Source organism: Gossypium raimondii, chromosome 13 (genome assembly GCF_025698545.1).
Source record: "Gossypium raimondii isolate GPD5lz chromosome 13, ASM2569854v1, whole genome shotgun sequence".
In the NCBI taxonomy this organism is placed as follows: domain Eukaryota; kingdom Viridiplantae; phylum Streptophyta; class Magnoliopsida; order Malvales; family Malvaceae; genus Gossypium; species Gossypium raimondii.
In genome coordinates this window covers 56,040,111-56,060,287 of record NC_068577.1, presented here as the reverse complement: position 1 = coordinate 56,060,287, position 20,177 = coordinate 56,040,111, and the positions used below count along the sequence as shown (strand labels likewise).

Below are 20,177 nucleotides of genomic sequence, written 5' to 3'. Positions count from 1 at the left end.
AAGTTGCAGAGACCAACACACGAGAAGACCAGGGAGATGGGCCAGCAGTATACACAAGACCCACTCACAACCGCAAGGCATCTCAAAAGTTTACTGAGTTTGTTATGGGAGCCATATCAGCAGAGGAATAACGGTTTGGGGTATAAAGAGGACAGAAGAATGATGAATTAGTTATGCTACTCTATTGTAAATCTGAAATTTTATATTTCTCATCTCCTTCTCTCTGTGATTACTGGTTTTTGGTGTTTGAACTTACTGACATTCTGTTGCAAAAATAGATTGAATTACTCTTTCCTAGCTTGTTTTCCTTTGGGGATATTTTACTTTTGGTTGAAGGAAATCATTACACTCCACACGTTTGGTCCCGGTGCTCTCTCCCTCTTCTTCTTTAGCTTGGAGATAGGCCACACGGCCTCCTGGCCCAATACTCTTTTTCTAAACAGACCAGGCCTCAGGTAAGTTTTTTTAGCCCGGCCCAAATTTGTAAAAAAGAAGTTGCTTTTTGCTATTGTTTTAGTGTCGTTTCGCTATTATTACTACTATTTTTATTGTTATTGTTTGATATTATATAACTCTTGTTATTGTTTCTTTTCAATTTGTTGAGAAACATTTATTTGATATACTGTATTTTTAAATTTATTTTTATATAAAAATAATTATATAAAAAATTAATATGGACGGACTAAGTCAAGCTTGAGTTTTAACATTTTTATTCAGGCCAAACCAGATCCTAGCTTAAAATTTTATTGAGGCCCGACTTGACTCTTGATCGTCTCTATTTGGAGGTGGCAGAGTATTGTTAGGGTTTTTTGGGGACTGGGCTTAGTTGGGCTTTTTCCTTTGGGCTTATGGTTGTATCTTTTTAAATTTTTAGTCTGTGTTTGGTTAAGTGGAAAAGTAAAATAATAAATAATACTAATATTTCTTTCAAAAATAATATTAATGTTAATATTGGTAAGTGGTAAAATTTATATAAATAAAATTAAAGAAATTATATCAATTTATAAAGTCAACTTGCAGCATCATCTAGTGTTTTTTATTATAAATATTTTTATGATTAATAAAATTTATTAAACAAAATTGAGCTTTTTGCATTGCTATTAAATATTATAATATTTATAATATTTTTATATCAATCAAATGATAAATTAATTTCAAATTTTAAATTAAAATACAATTATTATATATTAAGAAAATGATTATATTTTTGGTGCAATTTTTTTGCACGTGTGTGATATAAGTAGAAACACTTGGGCCGAAACTGCATCCAATGGGCCCATTTAATGCTCAAAACCCTCAAACCATAAGCCCACTAACACCATCTTCTTCTCTAGCGTCTAGAAACGGTTTAACAGATCGTTAAAATTAAAGAGCTCGCTTTGAGTACCGCGTCAAGCTACGTCCGACTCAGTGCCCGAGTCAACGATTCCTCATCCTTAGCTGAATCTGATCCTGAACAATGCAAGAGGGCAGCAGCGAGCAGGAATTTAACAGTATAAGAGCTTCAATTGCGATGTTGAATTCAAATTTAGATCAACAGGTTAATCTTTTATCGAAAGTTATTTATTTTTTGTTATTATTATTATTAGGTAAATTTCCACATTTCTAATGACCTATTTGATGATACAGAATCAAAGGAAGATTAGCGTTCTCAATGAATTACAAAATTTACAAGAGAAAATTCGAAAGGAAGGTGCTGAATCCAAAGTGAAGAAATTCGTTTCCCTTTTGGAGAATTTAAAGGTTTGAACTTCTTTTTCCACTTATTGATATGTTTTAATTATTATTGCGCCATTTGAAAAAAAAAAAGCATTTTTTTTCTAATAAATTCTAGAATCTTGGATGCAAATTGTAGTTATTATTTCTCAAACGTTTTTCCAGTTACTAGAAAGACAAGAATCTGAAATTCGGTGTGATTTTGATGAAAAACGTTCTTCACTGGAAGCTGAGGTTAGTGATTTGGAGGAAAAAATAGCAGCTGGATCTGACAGCAAGATGCTTTCTCGTGGTTTAGATGGTTCTTTAAATGAATCATTGCAGAAGCTTAATTCAGCAAAGAGGGTAAAGTAACTTAACTTTTCATGGACTTAATCGCTTTTAAGTATATAAATAGTGACTAACAATTATGGTATATTTGGGTCATAGGAACTTGCAGCTAAACTGAGGGCAATAGTATCAATAAAGCGTCAGCTGGATGATGCACCCTCCCAGTCAGAACTCATCCAGTATGTTCACCTTCCTTTTCCATTGCTGTAAAGTTTTAGGCCTTGAAATCTTGATATTACATAGGTTGTCTGTATATGACTAGTTTGGTGATCATTCATGAGTTGTACTCAATTCTATGTAATCTGAGGTTTTATACTTGTAACTGTAAAGTGAGGTTTTATACTTGTAACTGTAAAGAGCATTGCTATATGAAACTTTTAGAAACAATTTCAACCAAATAGCAGTATGAAGCTTTTCATTTCATTTCAAATATGTTTGTACGTACAACTTGGCACTGCCTGTTATTATCCATATGATAAATCAAGAGTTTAGTTCTGGAGAATGTAGGTTATCCCTTAGCAATGTCTGCTTCCTCTGGGAAAAATAGACAGAAAAGAATAAGAGAGCAATTAATTTTAGAATTTAATTTTCTTTCTTCTAGGTAAAGTGTAATACCATTGTTGATTTAGCCATCACTTGCAGGTACGAGTGCCGGTTGTCAGAGCTGAACGCTCATATTCAGGTGTGATTTTGACCTAGCTTCTTTTTAACCCTTTGCTTCACCTTTTTTTTTTTTTTCATTTTATGTTAAGTTCTTATAGCTCTATTAGTGCTAATATTCAACATTTGTCTTGTAAAGGAAAAACTTCAACAAACTCGGAAATTCTATGCAACCTATAATGCTCTCTTGGAGATTAAAGAGTTGATGCTAAAGGAAACTTCCTTGTTGAATTCCATAAATTCACAGGTACAACTCAAATGAGTGATATTTCTATCATTTGTTTATGGTCTGTTATGCTTCTGTCTCTGAACTTTAAAACATTGAAGTTTCAACTTGTTTCTTCCTAGTTAATATAAGTTGCTTTTAGATCCTTCACACTACTTTGCCAGCAAATAAATATAGGTTAATGTTTTGACTGATTTATGCTCTAGCCATTTTGTAATTAGATAAAGAGTCTGGTATTTTGTTGAATGCAGTTTTCTTTGATACTTTTCTGCTGCCTGCTAACATGGTTAATATATTTATTAGCTTCACCTATCTTTTTCTGTGGTTCAGTATCTAGATGCTTTCATTTCTTAACCGTGAAACAGGAAGCAATTTTTAAATGTTAACAACAGTATAACGGCACACCTTGTAAAGATATAAAAAACAATATTAAATGACATAAAAGAAAATTAATATAAGAATTACCAAATGGAAATAGCATCTTTCGCTGTTACATAAAATGGTGACTCTTTTCCAAAAAGAGAAAACATCTACAAGTTTAGTTTTACTAACCAAATTGATGGTTACAATAACTTAGTTCAAATGATATAATGACATCCGGATTATTTGTAAACTCTAAACCTAATTCAGATATTGTAACTCCAGTGGATTCTTGTACTATCATAAGTAAAATTGTCAAAGTTTATACCAATCAAATTTAGATATTGTAAACCCCATACCTAATTCAGATATTGTAAACACTAGTGGATTCTAAAAGTAAGTTCAAAAGATTGATCATCAAGTAACATTGTCAAAGTGATCAATCAAAGTCTTCCACGTGTTAGGCCCTCAGTTATAATGGTGATTTGCACAATCAAATTCTCATGACTCTGAGATGAACTTGCTTTGCTTCGAATTCCAATACCATCATAAGTTATACCTTTTTAAAAATTCCAATACTGCAAAGGTTTAACCCTTATTTCTGTTTCCTAATGATGAAGGAAAACCTTAATCAAGCATTATTTGCGGTATATCCATGTTCACTCTGATTAGTTCTATGTCATCCTCCGACATTTGGCACTGTATAGTTTCTAACCTTTGCTGACATGTTTTATATTTCCTTTCATACAGTTTCAGGAGGCCATTGCTAGCACTACTGGTCGCATGAAATTACTCGAGTCCATGCAGGGAATTGTAAAGGGCAGCCAACAGGTAATGTTACCTTCCTTCTAGCAAGTTGAAAAATAGCAGGGATATATTTGCTTATTCTCACTTCAGTTTGTTCGTCTTGAGTTTGTTTCAACTACTCATTTTCCCTTGTACAGTGCAAAACTTTTGCTCTGGTATGGATTAATCAAACCTGTGTGCTTGGAAATTTAATGCAATCTAGTAAATTGGTTATCACATGAATGCCATTGGGAAGTTGAGATGGTGATGACATGTGATACTTTTAGTTTGTGGTAAAATATCAGTCATCATCCTCTATCTAGCTGACCATCTCTTGATCAATATAATAACCTAGGATGAGATTACCTTCTGCTTTTGGAAATCAAAGAGTGAGAGGAAAAAAAATGCAGTTTAGAGAGAGAATAAAATCCTCAATTCATTTACCTCCACTTTCCTATAAAGTATCAACCAAGCAACCATAGCTCTTTCATCACAAAGAATGTGACAGTAGATCTTTGAGGAAAATCCAAATTTGTGTCAAACACCCCAATACCAAAACAAACACCCACGAAGCATGTCTCCAGCAATTAATGTTCACTCCATTTCCAACACCACCTCAATTTCAAGGAAACAATAGTTTCACCGGCATTAAGACAAATCAATGGGGCCTATGCTGCTATGCCTTGTATTTTGCTCATATGGTCTAGAAATTTCTCTGAGCTACAATTTTTTTGGCCTCTTATCTAGACCTTACCCTGTACATTATACTGCTCTAAATGGTGAGGAAAGGCTAAATGGACTTGAATTTCCACCAATACACTTAAGCCACTGTGTAGTCTAACAAAACTGCTTTGAAAGTTTCCTTTTGTGTAGGTAGACTTGTGCACATTCCATGAAAGAAAAATGGTATAAAAAGGCATGCCTTAGTTTGCTTTCTTCTTTTGTTAATTCCCTTTTATCATAACTCTTTATATGCTGTATTTCACACTGTCAAAAACAGACCCATACAATGCATCTTTTGCATTAATAAGACTAGGATAATGTGGTGCACTTTCAGGAAAAATAGAGATATAATTTAATGATGATTGCTAATTAAAGAAGGCAATAAAAATGTTGTCAAGTTTTGGAAGTTCATTGTTGAAATTGTGTTGCCTTAAGTTTAGAACTGAAATAAATATAAGTTTTATCTTCTCTATTTACTTTTATACTATCTTTATACATATTTTTTATATTAGAACCAAACACGTTAATTATTCAGTTCCTAGTAATTTATTGTTGCTAAGTGATTCATACAAACATGGAACTTTTCCTGGTTAACTGAATTGAAAGTGCAGGAGTTAACAGCTCCATTTCCTACAGAAACTAAATAATGATATTAACCTACTTTGATATTGAGGATGTTTGAGTTTATTTGGGGTTGTAATGAGGCATTTCTTTTGCAGAAGCTAGGGAAGGTGCAACTTGGGCTTCAAGAAGAGCAGAAAGTTTGTGATGCTCTCAAAGAGAGGTATACCGCTGCAATGGCGGAGCAAAGACGCTGCTATTCTCTCTTAAAAGCTTTCCAGGTAGGTAATATTGCACATAATGGTTATGAAATTCTTTTTAAGTCATTTTAAAGAAGAAATGATGCAAAAATTGGAATCCATTTAAAAAAATTGAAAATAAGCTGTGTGCTAGTTTCCATGATCTAGCAGAACAATACAATTTGGTGTTCTAAAATTATGAGCTCTGATGCTCCATGTTTTGTTGAACAAGGATGTCAACCTTGCCTGCTCGCTGATGGCCTAATTGTTACTGCCAGATGCCATCCTCAGCTACACTTTATATGAGCTAGTAATAAGGAGATAACTAGTTCATACTGAATTCTTTGCCCAAATCATTTTTTGAATTCAATTGCATGTTTGGGTGGATATTGTGTTTCAGTTCTCATGATCTTCCTTTGCTGCTTAACTCGGAATTTTTACAAAGAGCTTATAATTTATCAGGAGGAATGTGCAAGGAATGAGAAGCTTCAGAGCCAGACTTCTGCCTAACTTCAAATTGGCATGTTGAAGCATCATTTGTACAGTCAAAGCTGCAGATCTCGTGCCTGCTGGGTGTCTAAACGGGACTGATTAAGTGATTCACTTCAAAAACATCCAGGTGGAGATCAAATTATCTTTGACCGAAAGCAAACCTTGTGGCCTACACAGGTTAGTGCTTTCTTGGTTTTCATATGCAGTTGATGATCCACACTGATGGTGCATCCATCTCACTAAATTCTACACAAACATTATTCACATGAATTGACATAATTACTGGATATAAATTCTTATTGTAAAATAGTTGCCTACGTCAGTTTTCAGATATGCTGGCAAAAATTTATGTGTGAACTGCTGGAAGATTTCATTCTTTTTCTTGGACAATCATAATAACAATATCCCTTGTATTTTTTTTAACTTCATCTGACAAGTGTTTCAGCATTTGATTAAATTCTAAGTCATAACATTGTCATCGTCATGCTAATACTAAAGCAAAGGAAGCTTGGTTTGACTTGTATGAAAACATGACTGCCTTGTTCTCAGGAAGTTTTTCAAGTTTCAAGAATCAAATGCAAGCAATGTTGTTGTTAAGTCAAATTTGTCATCTTATATGATTGGTTTCTTTCAAGGTTTAACAAGAGAAATTGTTACAGTTATATATATAGACCTTTCAATGGTGCGTGTCTAATTGGTTTTGGATTGAATCAATCTGAATCAAAGTCAAATTGAGTTTTAAAATTTTCAATCATTTTGATTCGAGGTTAAGTCAATTTTGAGTTAATATTGTTTTTTGTTAGTCATTTCAGGTTTGAGGCTCAAAGTTTTTAGGTTGGGTCATTCTAAGTTCTTGTTGTTTCGAATTCGGATAAATTTAAGTTCAGTTTATTGATTTTTTAAGATAAAATCAGGTTGAACTGGATTTAATTTGAGTTTAATTGAGTGCTTTCGGTTCAAGCCAAAATTAATCAGTCTAATTATTTACGCCAAGTTCTCAGGTATATACACACAAATCATTTGCTATGGTTTGGATTTCAAGGAGATTCGAGAAATTGTCGAAATGGTGCGAATGTATTGGTATTTTAAACAATTTATTAGGGCTAAGCAAAATTCGATTCGATTCAAAAAAATAAATAAATAAAATTAGACATCGAATTAATCAAATCGAATTATTCGAGTTATACGAATTATTTGAGTTAACTCGATTCAAGTTTCAAGTTCGAGTCGAGTCGAGTTGAATTTCACAATTCAAATAACTAGAATAATTCGAATAATAAATTTGTTTAAATACCTTTTGTCTCTGTCAACTTTGAAAATAAGTAAATTGATCTCTCTCAACAAAATTACAAAAAAATATTCAAAATAATTTTTAAATTCAAAATATTTATAAAATTTTTAAATTTTATGTTTAAAAAAATCTAAAAATATATATAAAAAAGTTAAAATTTTAAAATTTCTTAAAATGATAATTTTGGACCTAATTAAGCATTCAAATTTATTATGAGCCCAAATGATGGGTTCAATAAGATCTTGCCAATAATCACGTCCGCTGAATAGAAATATTAAACTAAAAGTCCATACAAAATGAGCACCTAAGAAAAGAATGTCATATGCAAATAATGAAGAACCATAAGACTGAATTGCCTGGGATGCTTGTGCCCATAAGAAATCGCGTAGCCACCCATTAATAGTAATAGAACTTTACGCAAAACTCCCTCCTTTGATATGAGTTACCACCCCTTGATCACTTATAATACCCCAAACATCTGAACGTATTTTCTAACTAAAACGGAAGAATCTTATTTTTATTATAATTTTTTGAAAGATTTTTAAATATAAATGGTTTTAAATTTATGTGCTCTAACATGGAATTAGTTATATATCTAATTTCATTTTTCTTTACTCAATTCGAAAAAAATTTTAAATTGAGTTAGGATAATAAAATAGGACTCGTGAACTCGATTAACTCGAAATTTTTTTACTCGATTCGATTTGATCAAACTCTCACCCCTAGTATTTATATATATGTTAAGTTTTAATTTTTTTTAATAAATATAAAATATAAATATTAAAATTGGTGAAAGCAAGAAGAATATTAAAAATTTTGTAGCAGTCTGGATGGGCTGATAAAGGTCAATATGGATGGATTGAAAGGGTTATAGCATATTATAGTAGTGATAAAAACAAAACTAATAAACTAAAATTATATTCTATCAATTGGTACGACTATGGACACAATTAGTCCTTTCCTTTGTCTTTTTTAGCAAAGTTGTTGGATAAAGCCCAAAGAACATGGAGAAATTTCAAAACCCAATAAATGCTGGCCACATTTTTGAACTTTAAACTAACCATATAAAAAACTCCATTTGAGGCTCAAAATCTTACAAATCAAACTTTGGGGAATTTTGGAGAAATTAAAAAAGCACAGAGAGCATAAGAAAAACAAAAAATGGCATCCTTGAGCTTAACTAGCATAACACCCCAACCGACAACAGGATTTTCATTGAAGAACAACAACAATTACAGTTACCCGACAACAAAGTTCCTTCCTAAGAAGAGACATGTTCTTCTTACATTAGCAACACCTTCTCCACAAACCAGTTCATCAACAACATCAGAACAGCCTGAAATCGAGCTGGAATTTCTTGGGGTACTTTCTTTTTAAGTTTTTTACATCCAAAAAAGATCAACCCATTTTTTTTATTTTCTTTTTCATAGAGATTGAATGATGAAATATGTGGTGGTGGCACAGCCGAAGCCAGGAAGTGATGGTTCGTATCCAGTGGATAAAGCTACAGCAATAAGTGGACAAAAGCTGCTGAGGAACATCATGTTGGATAACAACATTGAGCTTTATGCTGCCTATGTAAGTTGCTTTTAAAAACAATCCTTCTCTTTAGTTTCTGTTTCGTATAGTTGCGGATCAGAATTTAGCTCCTACTTTCAACACATTCATTATTGTCTACTTGAAAAGTTGAATTATAAGATATCCAGGTTATCGGTTGAATCAATCAGACTCAAGCGGTAGCATGAGTTCAAGTTCAACTACACATGACATCACACAATTGATGAAGTAATCTCACTTCATGAACCCAACATATTTTTAACCACTCCAACTCTACGAAAATAAAATCTCCCCAAAAACAATGCCTAATATTTTAATTTCATACTTTTTTTTTATTTTTATTGTAATATTCCTAAGTTGAAATTTTGAGATTAGGGAAAAGTGATGAACTGTGGAGGTTTTGGAAACTGTGGAACTTGCATTGTAGAGGTATGAAAATTAACTACTCTGTCACTCATTTTATTAATTGAAGGAAGCTTAATGTGGGTTATTTTCATTTTAATCAAAAAAGCATCAAATTCAAATAAAATAACCCCATTTTTTATTCTTTAATATTGTGATCAGATTGTAGATGGGAAAGATCTTTTGAATGAAAGAACCAAGGATGAACTTCGATATCTCAAGAAGGTATATGCTTTTTTTCTCAAGAAGGATGAATTTTACTTATTTTTATAATCTAATAAATATTATTATGAAGGTGTTATCATATATGAAATCTTTAAAATTTAATCCAAAATAAATTTTAAAAAATAATATCATAGAATCTCAATTTTATTATTTCAACGATTATTTTTTTCTTTTGTATTTTACAAATATATATCATAAATTTTTTACCAATATGGTGAATATATGATGTACAGAAACCAGAATCTTGGAGGCTTGCTTGTCGAACTATTGTGGGAAATAAGGAGAACTCTGGCAAGGTATGATGCTGAACTATTTTGCTAGCTTGAAAGGGTGGGAGTACATACTATATACTTCTAACTATTGCCAAATATAGGTATAGAGTTTGGATGGAATCTTAGATTATTTAGTATTCGAGTTATTTCAATTTGTTTTATTCAGTATTTAATACTTAAGTTTAAATGATTTTGGGTCGTTCTAGTTTCAAGTTATTTTTTATTTCGAGTTATATCGTCAAATCATATTGAATCAATCAGATCAAATTTTCATATTTAGTCAAAATTAACAAGCTATATAAACACATTAATGTGTTTTGATTTGTTGATTTTTAAGGTTGTTGTTCAAAGGCTGCCCCAATGGAAGAAGTGAGAAAGAGATTCATGAGTGAATTTCATAACATTTTATGTTTGCCACTCATTTTTTTTACTGTGAATTTTTAGTTAAAAATTTGTATTGTATTTATTAGAACATTGAAATTTTATGATGGTAGGATATTTGGAAATGATAGGACATGAAATAATTTTATATTAGTACTAGATTATGATAAATAATGAAGAAATGTCCTAAGCCATCAAAAGATAAATTTAATGCTTTTATATTATCCGATTATGATCAACTTTGTAAGGGATCTAGAATGATGTAACAAATTCAGTAATTCACCCAATTTCCTCTCTTGTAAAATCCTAAACACGCATTTTCAGTTTCTCTCTTTAAAAGGTCAATTTCCTTAAATTTTGAAAAAAGACCTAATTCACTAATTGACTTTAAAAACGACCTTTTTGCTAATTCTCCATTTGTTATTCAAATATAATTATAAAGATTTCAAAATATGTAGAAACTTTTTTAAAATGAGAAAGCTCACAGTCCAATGTTGAAGTATTCAAACATGATCTCAGGTTTTCAAAATTCAAATTTAACATTTTTTCATTGCTATAAATAAATTAAATGCTGAGGGAAATTAGTTAAATATTTAAGTCAAGTTTTAAATTTTAAAATCAATCAATTTAATCTTCAAATTAAAGAATCATTCTAATCAAGTTGCTCCATAAATTTAGTTAAATTTCAGTTTTAACTTGGGGATTCAATTACAATAATTTAAAATTTAACCCATAAATTGGGAGGTTTAATGCAATTAACCCAAAAACAGATAAACGTAGACGGCAAAAATGAGAGATAAGCCAGTTGTCTCAGTCCACAGCCAGCCGTACGGATAGGGGGGAGAAAATCCAACAGGTGTTTGAAATTTCAAAGTGCAATTCTTTAATTATTACAATTACTATTTATGCCCCTCTTATTCTTAACTATTTTATGGATCATCCATGCATACAAGCAAACAAAAGTAGGTTCAATCCATACATCATCATCAGATAAATATTATGGTTAATATAACATTCAGTACATGAGTTTGGTTTTAACGTTCAATTTGGTATCCTAATTTTTGTCCCAATTTAACACTTGAATTTAGCTTTAATGTTCAATTTAGTACTTAAACCAAATGAAAACATACGTGTGTTCTCAAAAAAAAAGTATAGGTACTTAATTGGGACAAGAAGAAAAACTTAGGTAATAAATTAAATATTAAATCCAAACTCAAAGTGCTTAATTGGGAAAAAGAAAACTCAAGTACCAAATTGAACATTAAAGTCAAATTTAAATACTAAATAGTATATTAACATTAAATATTAGGGCAAGTTACATTTTTCTACTTTTACAGTAGCCAACTCAGAACAAAAAAGATAAAATTAAATAGTTGAATAATTATTTTGTAATTTTTTATAATTATATAATAAAAAAAGAAATTTTACAATTTTATTTACCATCTCCCACCCGTATAAAGCAATACTCAACAAACAAACCCCCCTTGAGCATTTAACTCCTCACCTTTGAAAAGAACTAGACGCAGCAACAGCGCCTATCCACTCATCGAACGTCGACGTTATCTTTTCCGGTCACTTTCTCAGCTCTCACAATCCTTCTAGTTTCTGACCACCTTGGTACGATTCACTTCCGTTGACTGAGTATTTAATAGTTTCTTTTTATTCTGTTTGTTCAAATTTTTATTAGGGGTTGATCGTTTTTTGAATTTTAGTCAACGCTTCCCCCTTTTTTGCAGCTTAGGAGGAGGAATCGAGTTTTCTTGTTGATCGAGGAACCTAGTGTTTCATCCTTAAGAGGTATGGTACTCATTCGATCTTAAATACGGTTGCTATTGACTTTGATTTGAATAGTTTTTGGAAGTGAATTTTTTTTCCCCATTCTTGATTTTTGTTGAAAATTTTTGTAGGAATTAGAAGAAAAAATTTCTTTAGCAGCTGAAGAAACTGAATTGGCCACTCCGGTGGGGGTGGTGGGGGTCGGAATTTGGGAGGTGAGGAGGGTTTTCACCATTGATAAGAGTTTAGTTCTTGAATTGAAAGTGAAGCTGTTATCTTAATTGAGTTAGTTTAAGAATTTTTAAGAACTGGATTTGGATTATCCCCTCTCCACTAATTTTAAGATGAAATTTGCATAGTTTAAGACTTAATTCCATCCATAAGTTTCTTATTTGTCATAAGAAAGCGTCGAAGCCTTTGCTTGGTTGAGGAGACTGGTGAGTTTTTAATTCTTTAAATAAGCAGAAAGAAAGTAGATTGGATGTTTTTAAGGTAAATCCACGTTGATTTCATGTGCTGGTGTGCAGTTTGAGGGTTACAAAAAATTGACTCTGGGTATGAGCCTAATGCATGCCATTAGTTAGTTTTTTTCTTGCTATCTTTTAAATTTATTGTGTGAATGGTAATCTGTTGATTGCTCTGATGTTATTTGTTATTGGCCATTTATACTTCAGAAAGTATACTTAGGTTATATATGTTTCTTCTTTTCCATATATTAATTTCTGAAAGCTCAATGGTGCAAACCCTTTCATTCATTCTTTTGGATGGGGTTTAGGGCATTTTTTGGTTCTTATAACGAAAACCAGTGGGTTCGGTTTCTCTTTTGTCCTTTGAGTTTGATTTCTGCTTAGCCACTATTGTATATTCATTTCCTCAAGGGGGAGAAAAAGTTTATATTCTTATTCTGACTTAGTTGCATCTTATTTCTCAACTGAACAGGATTTGTTAATTTATCGACATCTTATGGTGCCAAATAGTTTAAGTCAATCATCAAAACTTGAACTATAACAGGGAAAAAAGCGTCTCTTGTTTCAGCAGAGTTAAGAAGTGGTACATAAAGCAAGTAAACTTTTTATAGGTTTCTATGCTTTCATCATTTTCAGTCGTGTTGGTGAACTTAGATGGGTGTTCCCTCTTTGGGACTGCATTCTGAATATCAAACTGACACTTGTCCATTGTTAATGGAGCAACCAAAGGACTTTAATGGACATGTTATTGACATGCCAAGGATTGGTGATACTTCTTCATCCAACTCATCTTATGAAACAACTTCGAATGGGTTGGATGTTTTGCAGCATGTGGATAGACCTTCTACTAGTGCAAGAGCACTAGTTTCACAACCTTCTCAACCTTCTCAACCTTCTCAACCTTCAACATCTTCATCCAATGGTACAAATTCAAGAACCTCATCTTCTGTAAGGAGAGGGGATACCCGTCGGAGGAGGAGTCCGTTGAATTCTGTTTTGTGGATTTCTGTTGAACTTGTTCTTACAGTGAGCCAGATTGTAGCATCTATTGTTGTCTTGTCTTTGTCACGGAATGAGCATCCCCGTACACCATTGTTTGCATGGATTGTGGGTTATTCATCTGGATGTGTAGCAACCCTCCCTCTTCTGTATTGGCGTTATCGTCATCGTAACGAGGCTTCTGAGCAAGACTCAGCTCAAAATCGCCATGCTTCACTCAATAATGCCCCTGCCAGATCCTTTTCTCTCTCTGTTACTAGGACTTCTGATGGGGGTGATCATCGAACTGCAACTACATCACCTAGAGGTGGCCAAAACATGGGAATAACAAGTGCCAGGTACAATTTTCTTTTTCGGAAATCAGGAAAAGAAAAAAGCACGAGAATTATACATCCTGTCTTAAGTTTGTTATGTTTGTTAAATTTTAAGATGAGCATCCAACCTAAAACCAATTAACAATAGGTAGAGTGACCCTTGTTATATTTATGTGTCCAATATACCCTCAATTTAACCAATGTGAGATTCACTTGATCTCCCTCAATACAGACCTTCAAATGTAGAAGACAGCAAACCTATCTTGTGGCATGAACTTCGCATGTGGAGATAATGACATATCATAAAATGGTAGAGTGCCTGCTCTGATACCATGTTAAATTTTAAAGATGAGCATCCAACATAATATCAATTAACAATAGATGGAGTGGCTGTTGTCCTAGACCAATTAAGGAAGGCGGAAAACACTTGCTTTGCTTTCACGCCAAATTTTAAGATGGGTATCCAATCTAAAAACCAATTGATAATAGCTAAAGTGGCTGTTGCTATATTTATGCGTTCGGTATACCCAATTTAGTTTGTGTGAGATTTACTTTGACTCCACTTTGATACTATGCACTGATAGCTTCCTTGAGTTTGGACTGGAAATATGATAGGTTTCACCATTTGATACTGAACTTTGACAGAGAGTCATCTCAATGAAGGTTATAATGGTCTATAGCCTTGGGGGTTTTTTTTATGGCCCCATAATCACATTTAGTATCCAATCAGCTGATTTTTATATTGCAGAATAAAAGCTCTAGTGGAATACTTCAAAATGATTTTAGATTGCTTCTTTGCTGTTTGGTTTGTGGTTGGCAACGTCTGGATCTTTGGTGGGCACTCATCTGCCAGTGAGGCTCCTAACTTGTACAGGTAGTGGCCGTTGCAGATTGCAATATTCTGCATTTAAGTTTTCATTTGTACTTTTCTTGACGATTCATCCATTTTGTTTCATCTTTTTTTCTTTCCAGGTTGTGTATAGTTTTTCTTACAATTAGTTGTATCGGATATGCAATACCCTTCATTCTATGTGCTACGATCTGCTGTTGCCTGCCTTGTATTATTTCTGTCCTTGGATTTAGAGAGGATCTATCACATGCAAGAGGGGCCACACCTGAATCCATTGAGGCTTTGCCAACATACAAGTTCAAGGTGAAGAAAAATAGAAATGGTGATGGTAAGGATGTCAACTCAGGTGCCAGTGAGGCTGGGGTTGTGGCTGCAGGAACGGAAAAGGAAAGGATCATCTCTGGAGAAGATGCAGTGAGTGTTTCCTTTCATTATTGTTTTCATAATTCAGTGACATGTCTTGTATTCCCAATAAGTATTCCCGATGATAAGATAAAAAGCATGGTCATTATATGGGCTTCTGAACTGCTTGGCTTCACAATTTTCCATTATACTTAACTATCTGATATCTCGGCGACCGGTAGGACTATGCTCTGATTACTTGGGAATTATCAACCAGGCTTTTTTTCCCCTAGATTTTTCTTCCTGTACATACTGATAGTATCGGAACTGCTCGGATTTTGAACAGGTCTGCTGCATTTGTTTGGCAAAATACACAAATAACGAAGAGCTAAGGGAGCTCCCATGTTCTCACTTCATGCACAAGGAATGCGTTGACAAATGGCTAAAGATCAATGCATCTTGTCCTCTTTGCAAGAACGACATTGGCGAGAATGTACTGGATGCAATATCCGGGACGAGCACAGCCAGCATCTTGAGCTCACTGTCGGGAGCACATGATAACCAGCGACGAGGTGAGAGAAGTGTGGACAACAATTATAGAAGCTCTGGGTTTTAATGATATATAGTAATAAATGTAACACATAAAAATATATATAAATATATATATTGATGAGTTGGAAATTGATATTGTGTGTGGTGCCAGCTGCATACAGTTTGATGGTGTTTCTACTAATGTGTTGGGTGGTCGTCCCTTCCATTCTTTATGGTTATCTTACGGGATGAAAGTGAAACACTGAGAATCGAGATGTAAGCTTGTTACTCTCACTTGACTGTGACTGACAGACACAACACAAACAAAAACAAACCAAACACACGGCAAATTCTTCTATCACCAAAATATTGTTGTTGTTGTTCCCCCATCACATTGGCATCGTGCATTTGCTATGTATGATCTGTTTACTCTCATTATCTGCTATATGTAATTACTCGCACACAACATATACATACATATATATATATAATTGCAACATTTGCAAGATATATAGGTTTTAGTTGGGATATGTTGTATTGGGGCTCCAAAAACAATGAAAATGAATGTAGTGCTGAATTTGAAGCTTTTCTTACTTCTCTCTTTTTGTTCATTCGGGTTGTACAAGTACACGAGTCAAGTTGAGCTCGTGCCGGTGCTAGAAAAATTGAAAATTGAAGGTAATCGATTAATCTCCTACTTTTATCCACTAAATGATCAATTTAAGTTTTAATTAATATTATTGAACCAACTTAACATCAGTTAGGTTAGGTTTGGCGAAAATTTATATATTTTAAAATTATAAACATATATTAAAAGTAGATCAAGATTGATTGTGAAATTTCATGAACATAACTTAGTTTAAAAGCTTGAATGAACCGAATTGATTAAATGACATTAGTCAGTTAAATCATTTTGAAGGGCTTGTCAACCTCAAATAATAAATTTGATTTTAACTCGTATGGGTCGAATCAAGCGGGTAGCTTTTTATGAACGAGCTTATATGGTACATGAGGTTACAAAAGAAAGAGATTGGGGATTAAGATAAAATAAGCAAGGGTTTTTTCCATCGTTAAAATATTAAAATACATAAATTTTAAATGTATCCCTTCCTTTATAAATTATATCGCTTAATTTCCTTGATTAAATGTCATTAGATTTGTGAAATCAGAACGTAATCCAACCTTTCATAATATCATTTTTTTAAAGTTCTCAATCCACAATTACATATATCCAGCATTCCTTTTGTCTCATCTACAGCACCAAAAACATGTAATAAACATACAAGTTTTAGTGTCAGCGGCTGCCTAATGAAGAATTCTTAGCAAGCAACTACAACCCTAAAACAATTTAAAATTTTCGTTTTAGTTCATTCAAATACAACTAAAATGTCACCATTTTCACTGAACCAAAGCCCACTGTTTATTTCATATTGTCATATGAACAACAATAAAATACATGTTCATATCTCAAATATATATATATATAAGAACGGGGATTTGTTTTTACCGCACTGGCTGTTGGTTGTAATGGTTCTTCTCTTTCTTCTTTGCTGCAGCTAGCCTTGCACTCCTTGCAGCTGCTTCTTGTGCGGCAGCTTTTGCGGCAGCATCCATCTCTTTACTAGATTTCTTCTTCTTCATAGACGCCACCTTCTTTAGCCGCTCTTTCACATCAACGGCAGATGCATCCTCCTCGGTCTGCTCAGTCCCAGCAACTTCATCTGGTCCATTGGTGGTGGCATCTGCACAAGTAGGCTGATCCTGTGATTCTTTTCCTTCCTTTGTTTTATCTTTCTTTTTCTTCTTCTTGGCACTTTTAGACTCTCCTACAGGGTTCTCCTTCTTTTCTCCCTCCCTGTCTTTCTTCTCTTGTACAGCATCTGCAGATATAAAAGATAAAAAGGCTTAACTTAGTACAGTATAGACTTTCCGTTGTAGATATTCAAGCATGGTAATCGTTCCGGGACTATAAATGCAATCTTACCGATAAGTGAATGATAGATAGCCTAAAGAGAATATTTTATGAATATAAAAGGTTGCATGCATGCGCTTGACAGAGAGAATTTCATATCCCAAAAGCAGACTCACAAACAACTTCAAGATCATTTATGCATTTTGTCCCGAAGAAGAAACATCAACCATCCATTATTGTATGTCAAAACAAAAATCACCCTAAAATTTGATTCTACTGCTTTCTAACCTCGAAAATGGGAATAAATAACAAAAAGACCCAACTTCCCACTGAAAATAGGGAACACTGTCGCAGGCAAACAATTACAGAGTACCATAAGAATAATATAAGCAAAAAGTAGGTTAAAGCTACCGTGTGACTCATCCTGGCCATTGCTCTCCTTCTGTGTAACTCCAAAATCAGCAAGAAGAGCCTCCAGCTCTGCAAGTTCCTTTTTCTTCCTTTCTTTCTTTGAAAGTTGTCTTTCTGGCTCCTTGGGTGGTGGAGGAACCTCAGGAGCCTTTTCTAGCACGGGCTCAGGATGTACTTGACTCTCTGGTTCATGGTCATGATCTTCCTCGATATCGTCATCACCTCCCTCTAAAATATCTTCTTCGCTCTCACTTTCCTGCAAATTTAAGATCAAATAAAATTGATACAAAACTTGCGGAAAGCAAACTAATTTCCATTATTCATTCTATATCAATTCAATCGGATAAATCACCAATGCTCAAGGGACTCATCATTTTGGCAAATAACAAAAGCATAAAAGGACCTGAGCGTTAGGAGATCCCAGAAGGAAACCCCAGCTGGCCCTCTGTTAGTAACAGTAGCTATGATGTTACATCTTATATGCCATCCAAATATTCTCCTAGACAAGTGTAAGTCAAGCCTATTGCACTTGTTTGTTTCCCTTCTTCAACCAGTTTAAATTGCAAGAAGCATACAATGAACTTCCACTTAGAACAAGAGAACTAAAAATGTAACACGACTATGGATAATAAGTGAATTGACAAAATGAACTGATATGATCTTTTTCCCCCACTTCTCCTTAGGAGGATTCCACAACAAATTTCCTATCTAAAGGAGAAATAAGATCCAAATCCAACGATAGAAGGCAGGAGTGGGAAACTAGATCATGTTACTGGTAGAAAAAGAGTTAATATCATAAAAAATGTATAGTAAGTTTATAACGTGATCATATTATAAAGTACTGGAAACACCCTAATACTAAATTAGAACAATATATAAAGGCAAACTAAAACCAAGAGAAACCACCATTCATTTCTATGATAACATAACATATATACATATCTATATAACATCATTCACAGAGTAAAGACCAATATTTTCTTCACTTAAGCTCTGTCAGTCAATAGTTCCGTTGTATCAAATGTTTCTCCTTTTTCTCTATTTCATTTTAGAGCAAGGTTCCTGAATTAACAACGTCAATCATAGTACACTTCAAAGTATCGCAATCCAAATAATTAGAGTATTCAAAGATGAACAAATGACCATGGTCTTCACCGTAAACTTGCCTATAATCCACTGCTGGCAAAAAGAACCATGAGTAGCATCTATTACTCAATTTACTTGGAAAATCCAGCAAGTTTTTTTTTTACTTAACCCTACTCTACAAGTTCCTTGGAAGCTTTTGGAGTTCCCACAAATACATTTGGCACAATACCATCGGTCAATCCATTAGCTTCTAAAAGTTCATTTTTTTCCCGTCCATTCTACCATTTCCCATCACGTAATCATCCAGAACCATTCAAATAATAACAAAACAAAATCCAACCAGAGGCTTTAATAATATAAATCTTCACAAATTGCACTACAGAATTCCATAGGACCAATTCTGAAAAGAAAAGACTAACTGATCGTTTGAGAGACAAATTAAGTCACCTCTACATGGGAATTGTTGTCTTCAAGACTGTGAGACGGCTCAGAGGACCCCCAATCAGGCTCAGGAGGAGCTGTTGTAGCATAATAATCATCGTCATCATCAACATCGGCCCACGATTTGCCCGTAAGCGGCGCCGGAGCCCAAAAGACCTGCGGCTCGGCTTCTTGTTCCGGCTGCTGCTGAGACTTGGAAGAAGATTTCTTCGAAGAACCTCGGTCCTTATCAGATTTCTTTTTCCTCCTGAGAGTTTCAAGAGCCGCGAAAACGTTCGTATTATTGATCACTAAAGAACCCTCCTGTCTACGGCTACTTCCTCCCGCCATTTCTCACCGTTCCCTCCCAACCGAAGTCAAAAAAAATAATAATAATAACCGTCGAATCGAAAAATATAAGAAACCTAAATATTTAAAAAAAATAAAAGAGAGAAACGGAGATCAAGATTTGATTAAAAAAAAGATAGAGAAGGCTAAAAAGAGACTGTGTTGGGGTTTATTCAAAAATGGGGAAGTGATACAAGATAATAAGAGAAGAGTGTTTGTTTCTCGGGAAAATGAGTGATGGAAACGGATGGGTAATGGTGGAAGAGCAGAGGATGCAAAGTGTAGGGTTTGGGTGGTAGATAATGTAAACTAAAATGGACTAATGGGAGAAAAAGCGAAGCGGTGGATGTGATTTTAATATGTTGTCTTATGTGCAGCTGTCTATCGCTCCGCTTCCACTTACGTCTCTCACTACTCTAATATATATATCCTACCCCACTCCATCCAAATCCAGATTTTTATGTGATTTCGTTTTTTTTTTATATATAGAAATTTAACGG

General features: G+C 33.8%; 4 protein-coding genes across 5 annotated transcripts; 3 read left to right on the top strand and 1 right to left on the bottom strand.

The window, feature by feature from the left end:
- Positions 1-138: 138 nt before the first annotated feature.
- Positions 139-6,521, top strand: LOC105783328 (uncharacterized). Its single transcript, XM_012608716.2, has 10 exons — positions 139-455; positions 1,335-1,540; positions 1,630-1,743; positions 1,882-2,061; positions 2,146-2,225; positions 2,689-2,728; positions 2,846-2,953; positions 4,043-4,123; positions 5,521-5,643; positions 6,064-6,521. Exons 2-10 carry the CDS (start codon positions 1,460-1,462, stop codon positions 6,109-6,111), a joined length of 855 nt encoding a protein of 284 aa, XP_012464170.1. The 5' UTR covers positions 139-455; positions 1,335-1,459; the 3' UTR covers positions 6,112-6,521.
- A 1,948-nt stretch (positions 6,522-8,469) lies between these two features.
- LOC105784531 (photosynthetic NDH subunit of subcomplex B 3, chloroplastic) lies at positions 8,470-10,374 on the top strand. The gene is made up of 6 exons (XM_012610438.2): positions 8,470-8,746; positions 8,849-8,962; positions 9,317-9,370; positions 9,506-9,568; positions 9,802-9,864; positions 10,178-10,374. Exons 1-6 carry the CDS (start codon positions 8,546-8,548, stop codon positions 10,211-10,213), a joined length of 531 nt encoding a protein of 176 aa, XP_012465892.1. The 5' UTR covers positions 8,470-8,545; the 3' UTR covers positions 10,214-10,374.
- Positions 10,375-11,676: 1,302 nt separating this feature from the next.
- On the top strand, positions 11,677-16,093 carry LOC105782515 (E3 ubiquitin-protein ligase At1g12760). Of its 2 annotated transcripts, XM_012607297.2 has the most exons (8): positions 11,677-11,838; positions 11,958-12,018; positions 12,129-12,212; positions 12,937-13,801; positions 14,526-14,651; positions 14,750-15,041; positions 15,316-15,541; positions 15,673-16,093. In XM_012607297.2, the coding sequence occupies exons 4-8, from the start codon at positions 13,119-13,121 to the stop codon at positions 15,750-15,752; spliced, it is 1,407 nt and encodes a 468-aa protein (XP_012462751.1). In that variant the 5' UTR covers positions 11,677-11,838; positions 11,958-12,018; positions 12,129-12,212; positions 12,937-13,118; the 3' UTR covers positions 15,753-16,093. The 2 variants fall into 2 exon arrangements, with proteins under 2 accessions (XP_012462751.1, XP_012462752.1); XM_012607298.2 differs by lacking the exon at positions 12,129-12,212.
- Positions 16,094-16,673: 580 nt separating this feature from the next.
- Positions 16,674-20,048, bottom strand: LOC105782517 (uncharacterized). Its single transcript, XM_012607300.2, has 3 exons — positions 19,357-20,048; positions 17,824-18,079; positions 16,674-17,380 (listed from the first exon to the last, which is right to left on the bottom strand). The coding sequence occupies exons 1-3, from the start codon at positions 19,678-19,680 to the stop codon at positions 17,004-17,006; spliced, it is 957 nt and encodes a 318-aa protein (XP_012462754.1). The 5' UTR covers positions 19,681-20,048; the 3' UTR covers positions 16,674-17,003.
- Between the last annotated feature and the right edge of the window lie 129 nt (positions 20,049-20,177).

Coding starts and splice junctions, on each gene's coding strand:
- LOC105783328 (XM_012608716.2), top strand. CDS start 1,460: ATGCAAGAGGGCAGCAGCGAGCAGGAATTTAACAGTATAAGAGCTTCA. Junction 1,744..1,881: donor CCCTTTTGGAGAATTTAAAG/GTTTGAACTTCT, acceptor ACGTTTTTCCAG/TTACTAGAAAGACAAGAATC. Junction 2,062..2,145: donor AGCTTAATTCAGCAAAGAGG/GTAAAGTAACTT, acceptor TTTGGGTCATAG/GAACTTGCAGCTAAACTGAG.
- LOC105784531 (XM_012610438.2), top strand. CDS start 8,546: ATGGCATCCTTGAGCTTAACTAGCATAACACCCCAACCGACAACAGGA. Junction 8,963..9,316: donor TTGAGCTTTATGCTGCCTAT/GTAAGTTGCTTT, acceptor TTTTGAGATTAG/GGAAAAGTGATGAACTGTGG. Junction 9,371..9,505: donor GTGGAACTTGCATTGTAGAG/GTATGAAAATTA, acceptor TATTGTGATCAG/ATTGTAGATGGGAAAGATCT.
- LOC105782515 (XM_012607298.2), top strand. CDS start 13,119: ATGGGTGTTCCCTCTTTGGGACTGCATTCTGAATATCAAACTGACACT. Junction 15,042..15,315: donor TCATCTCTGGAGAAGATGCA/GTGAGTGTTTCC, acceptor GATTTTGAACAG/GTCTGCTGCATTTGTTTGGC. Junction 15,542..15,672: donor ACATGATAACCAGCGACGAG/GTGAGAGAAGTG, acceptor GTGTGGTGCCAG/CTGCATACAGTTTGATGGTG.
- LOC105782517 (XM_012607300.2), bottom strand. CDS start 19,680: ATGGCGGGAGGAAGTAGCCGTAGACAGGAGGGTTCTTTAGTGATCAAT. Junction 18,080..19,356: donor ACAACAATTCCCATGTAGAG/GTGACTTAATTT, acceptor TTAAATTTGCAG/GAAAGTGAGAGCGAAGAAGA. Junction 17,381..17,823: donor TGGCCAGGATGAGTCACACG/GTAGCTTTAACC, acceptor TTATATCTGCAG/ATGCTGTACAAGAGAAGAAA.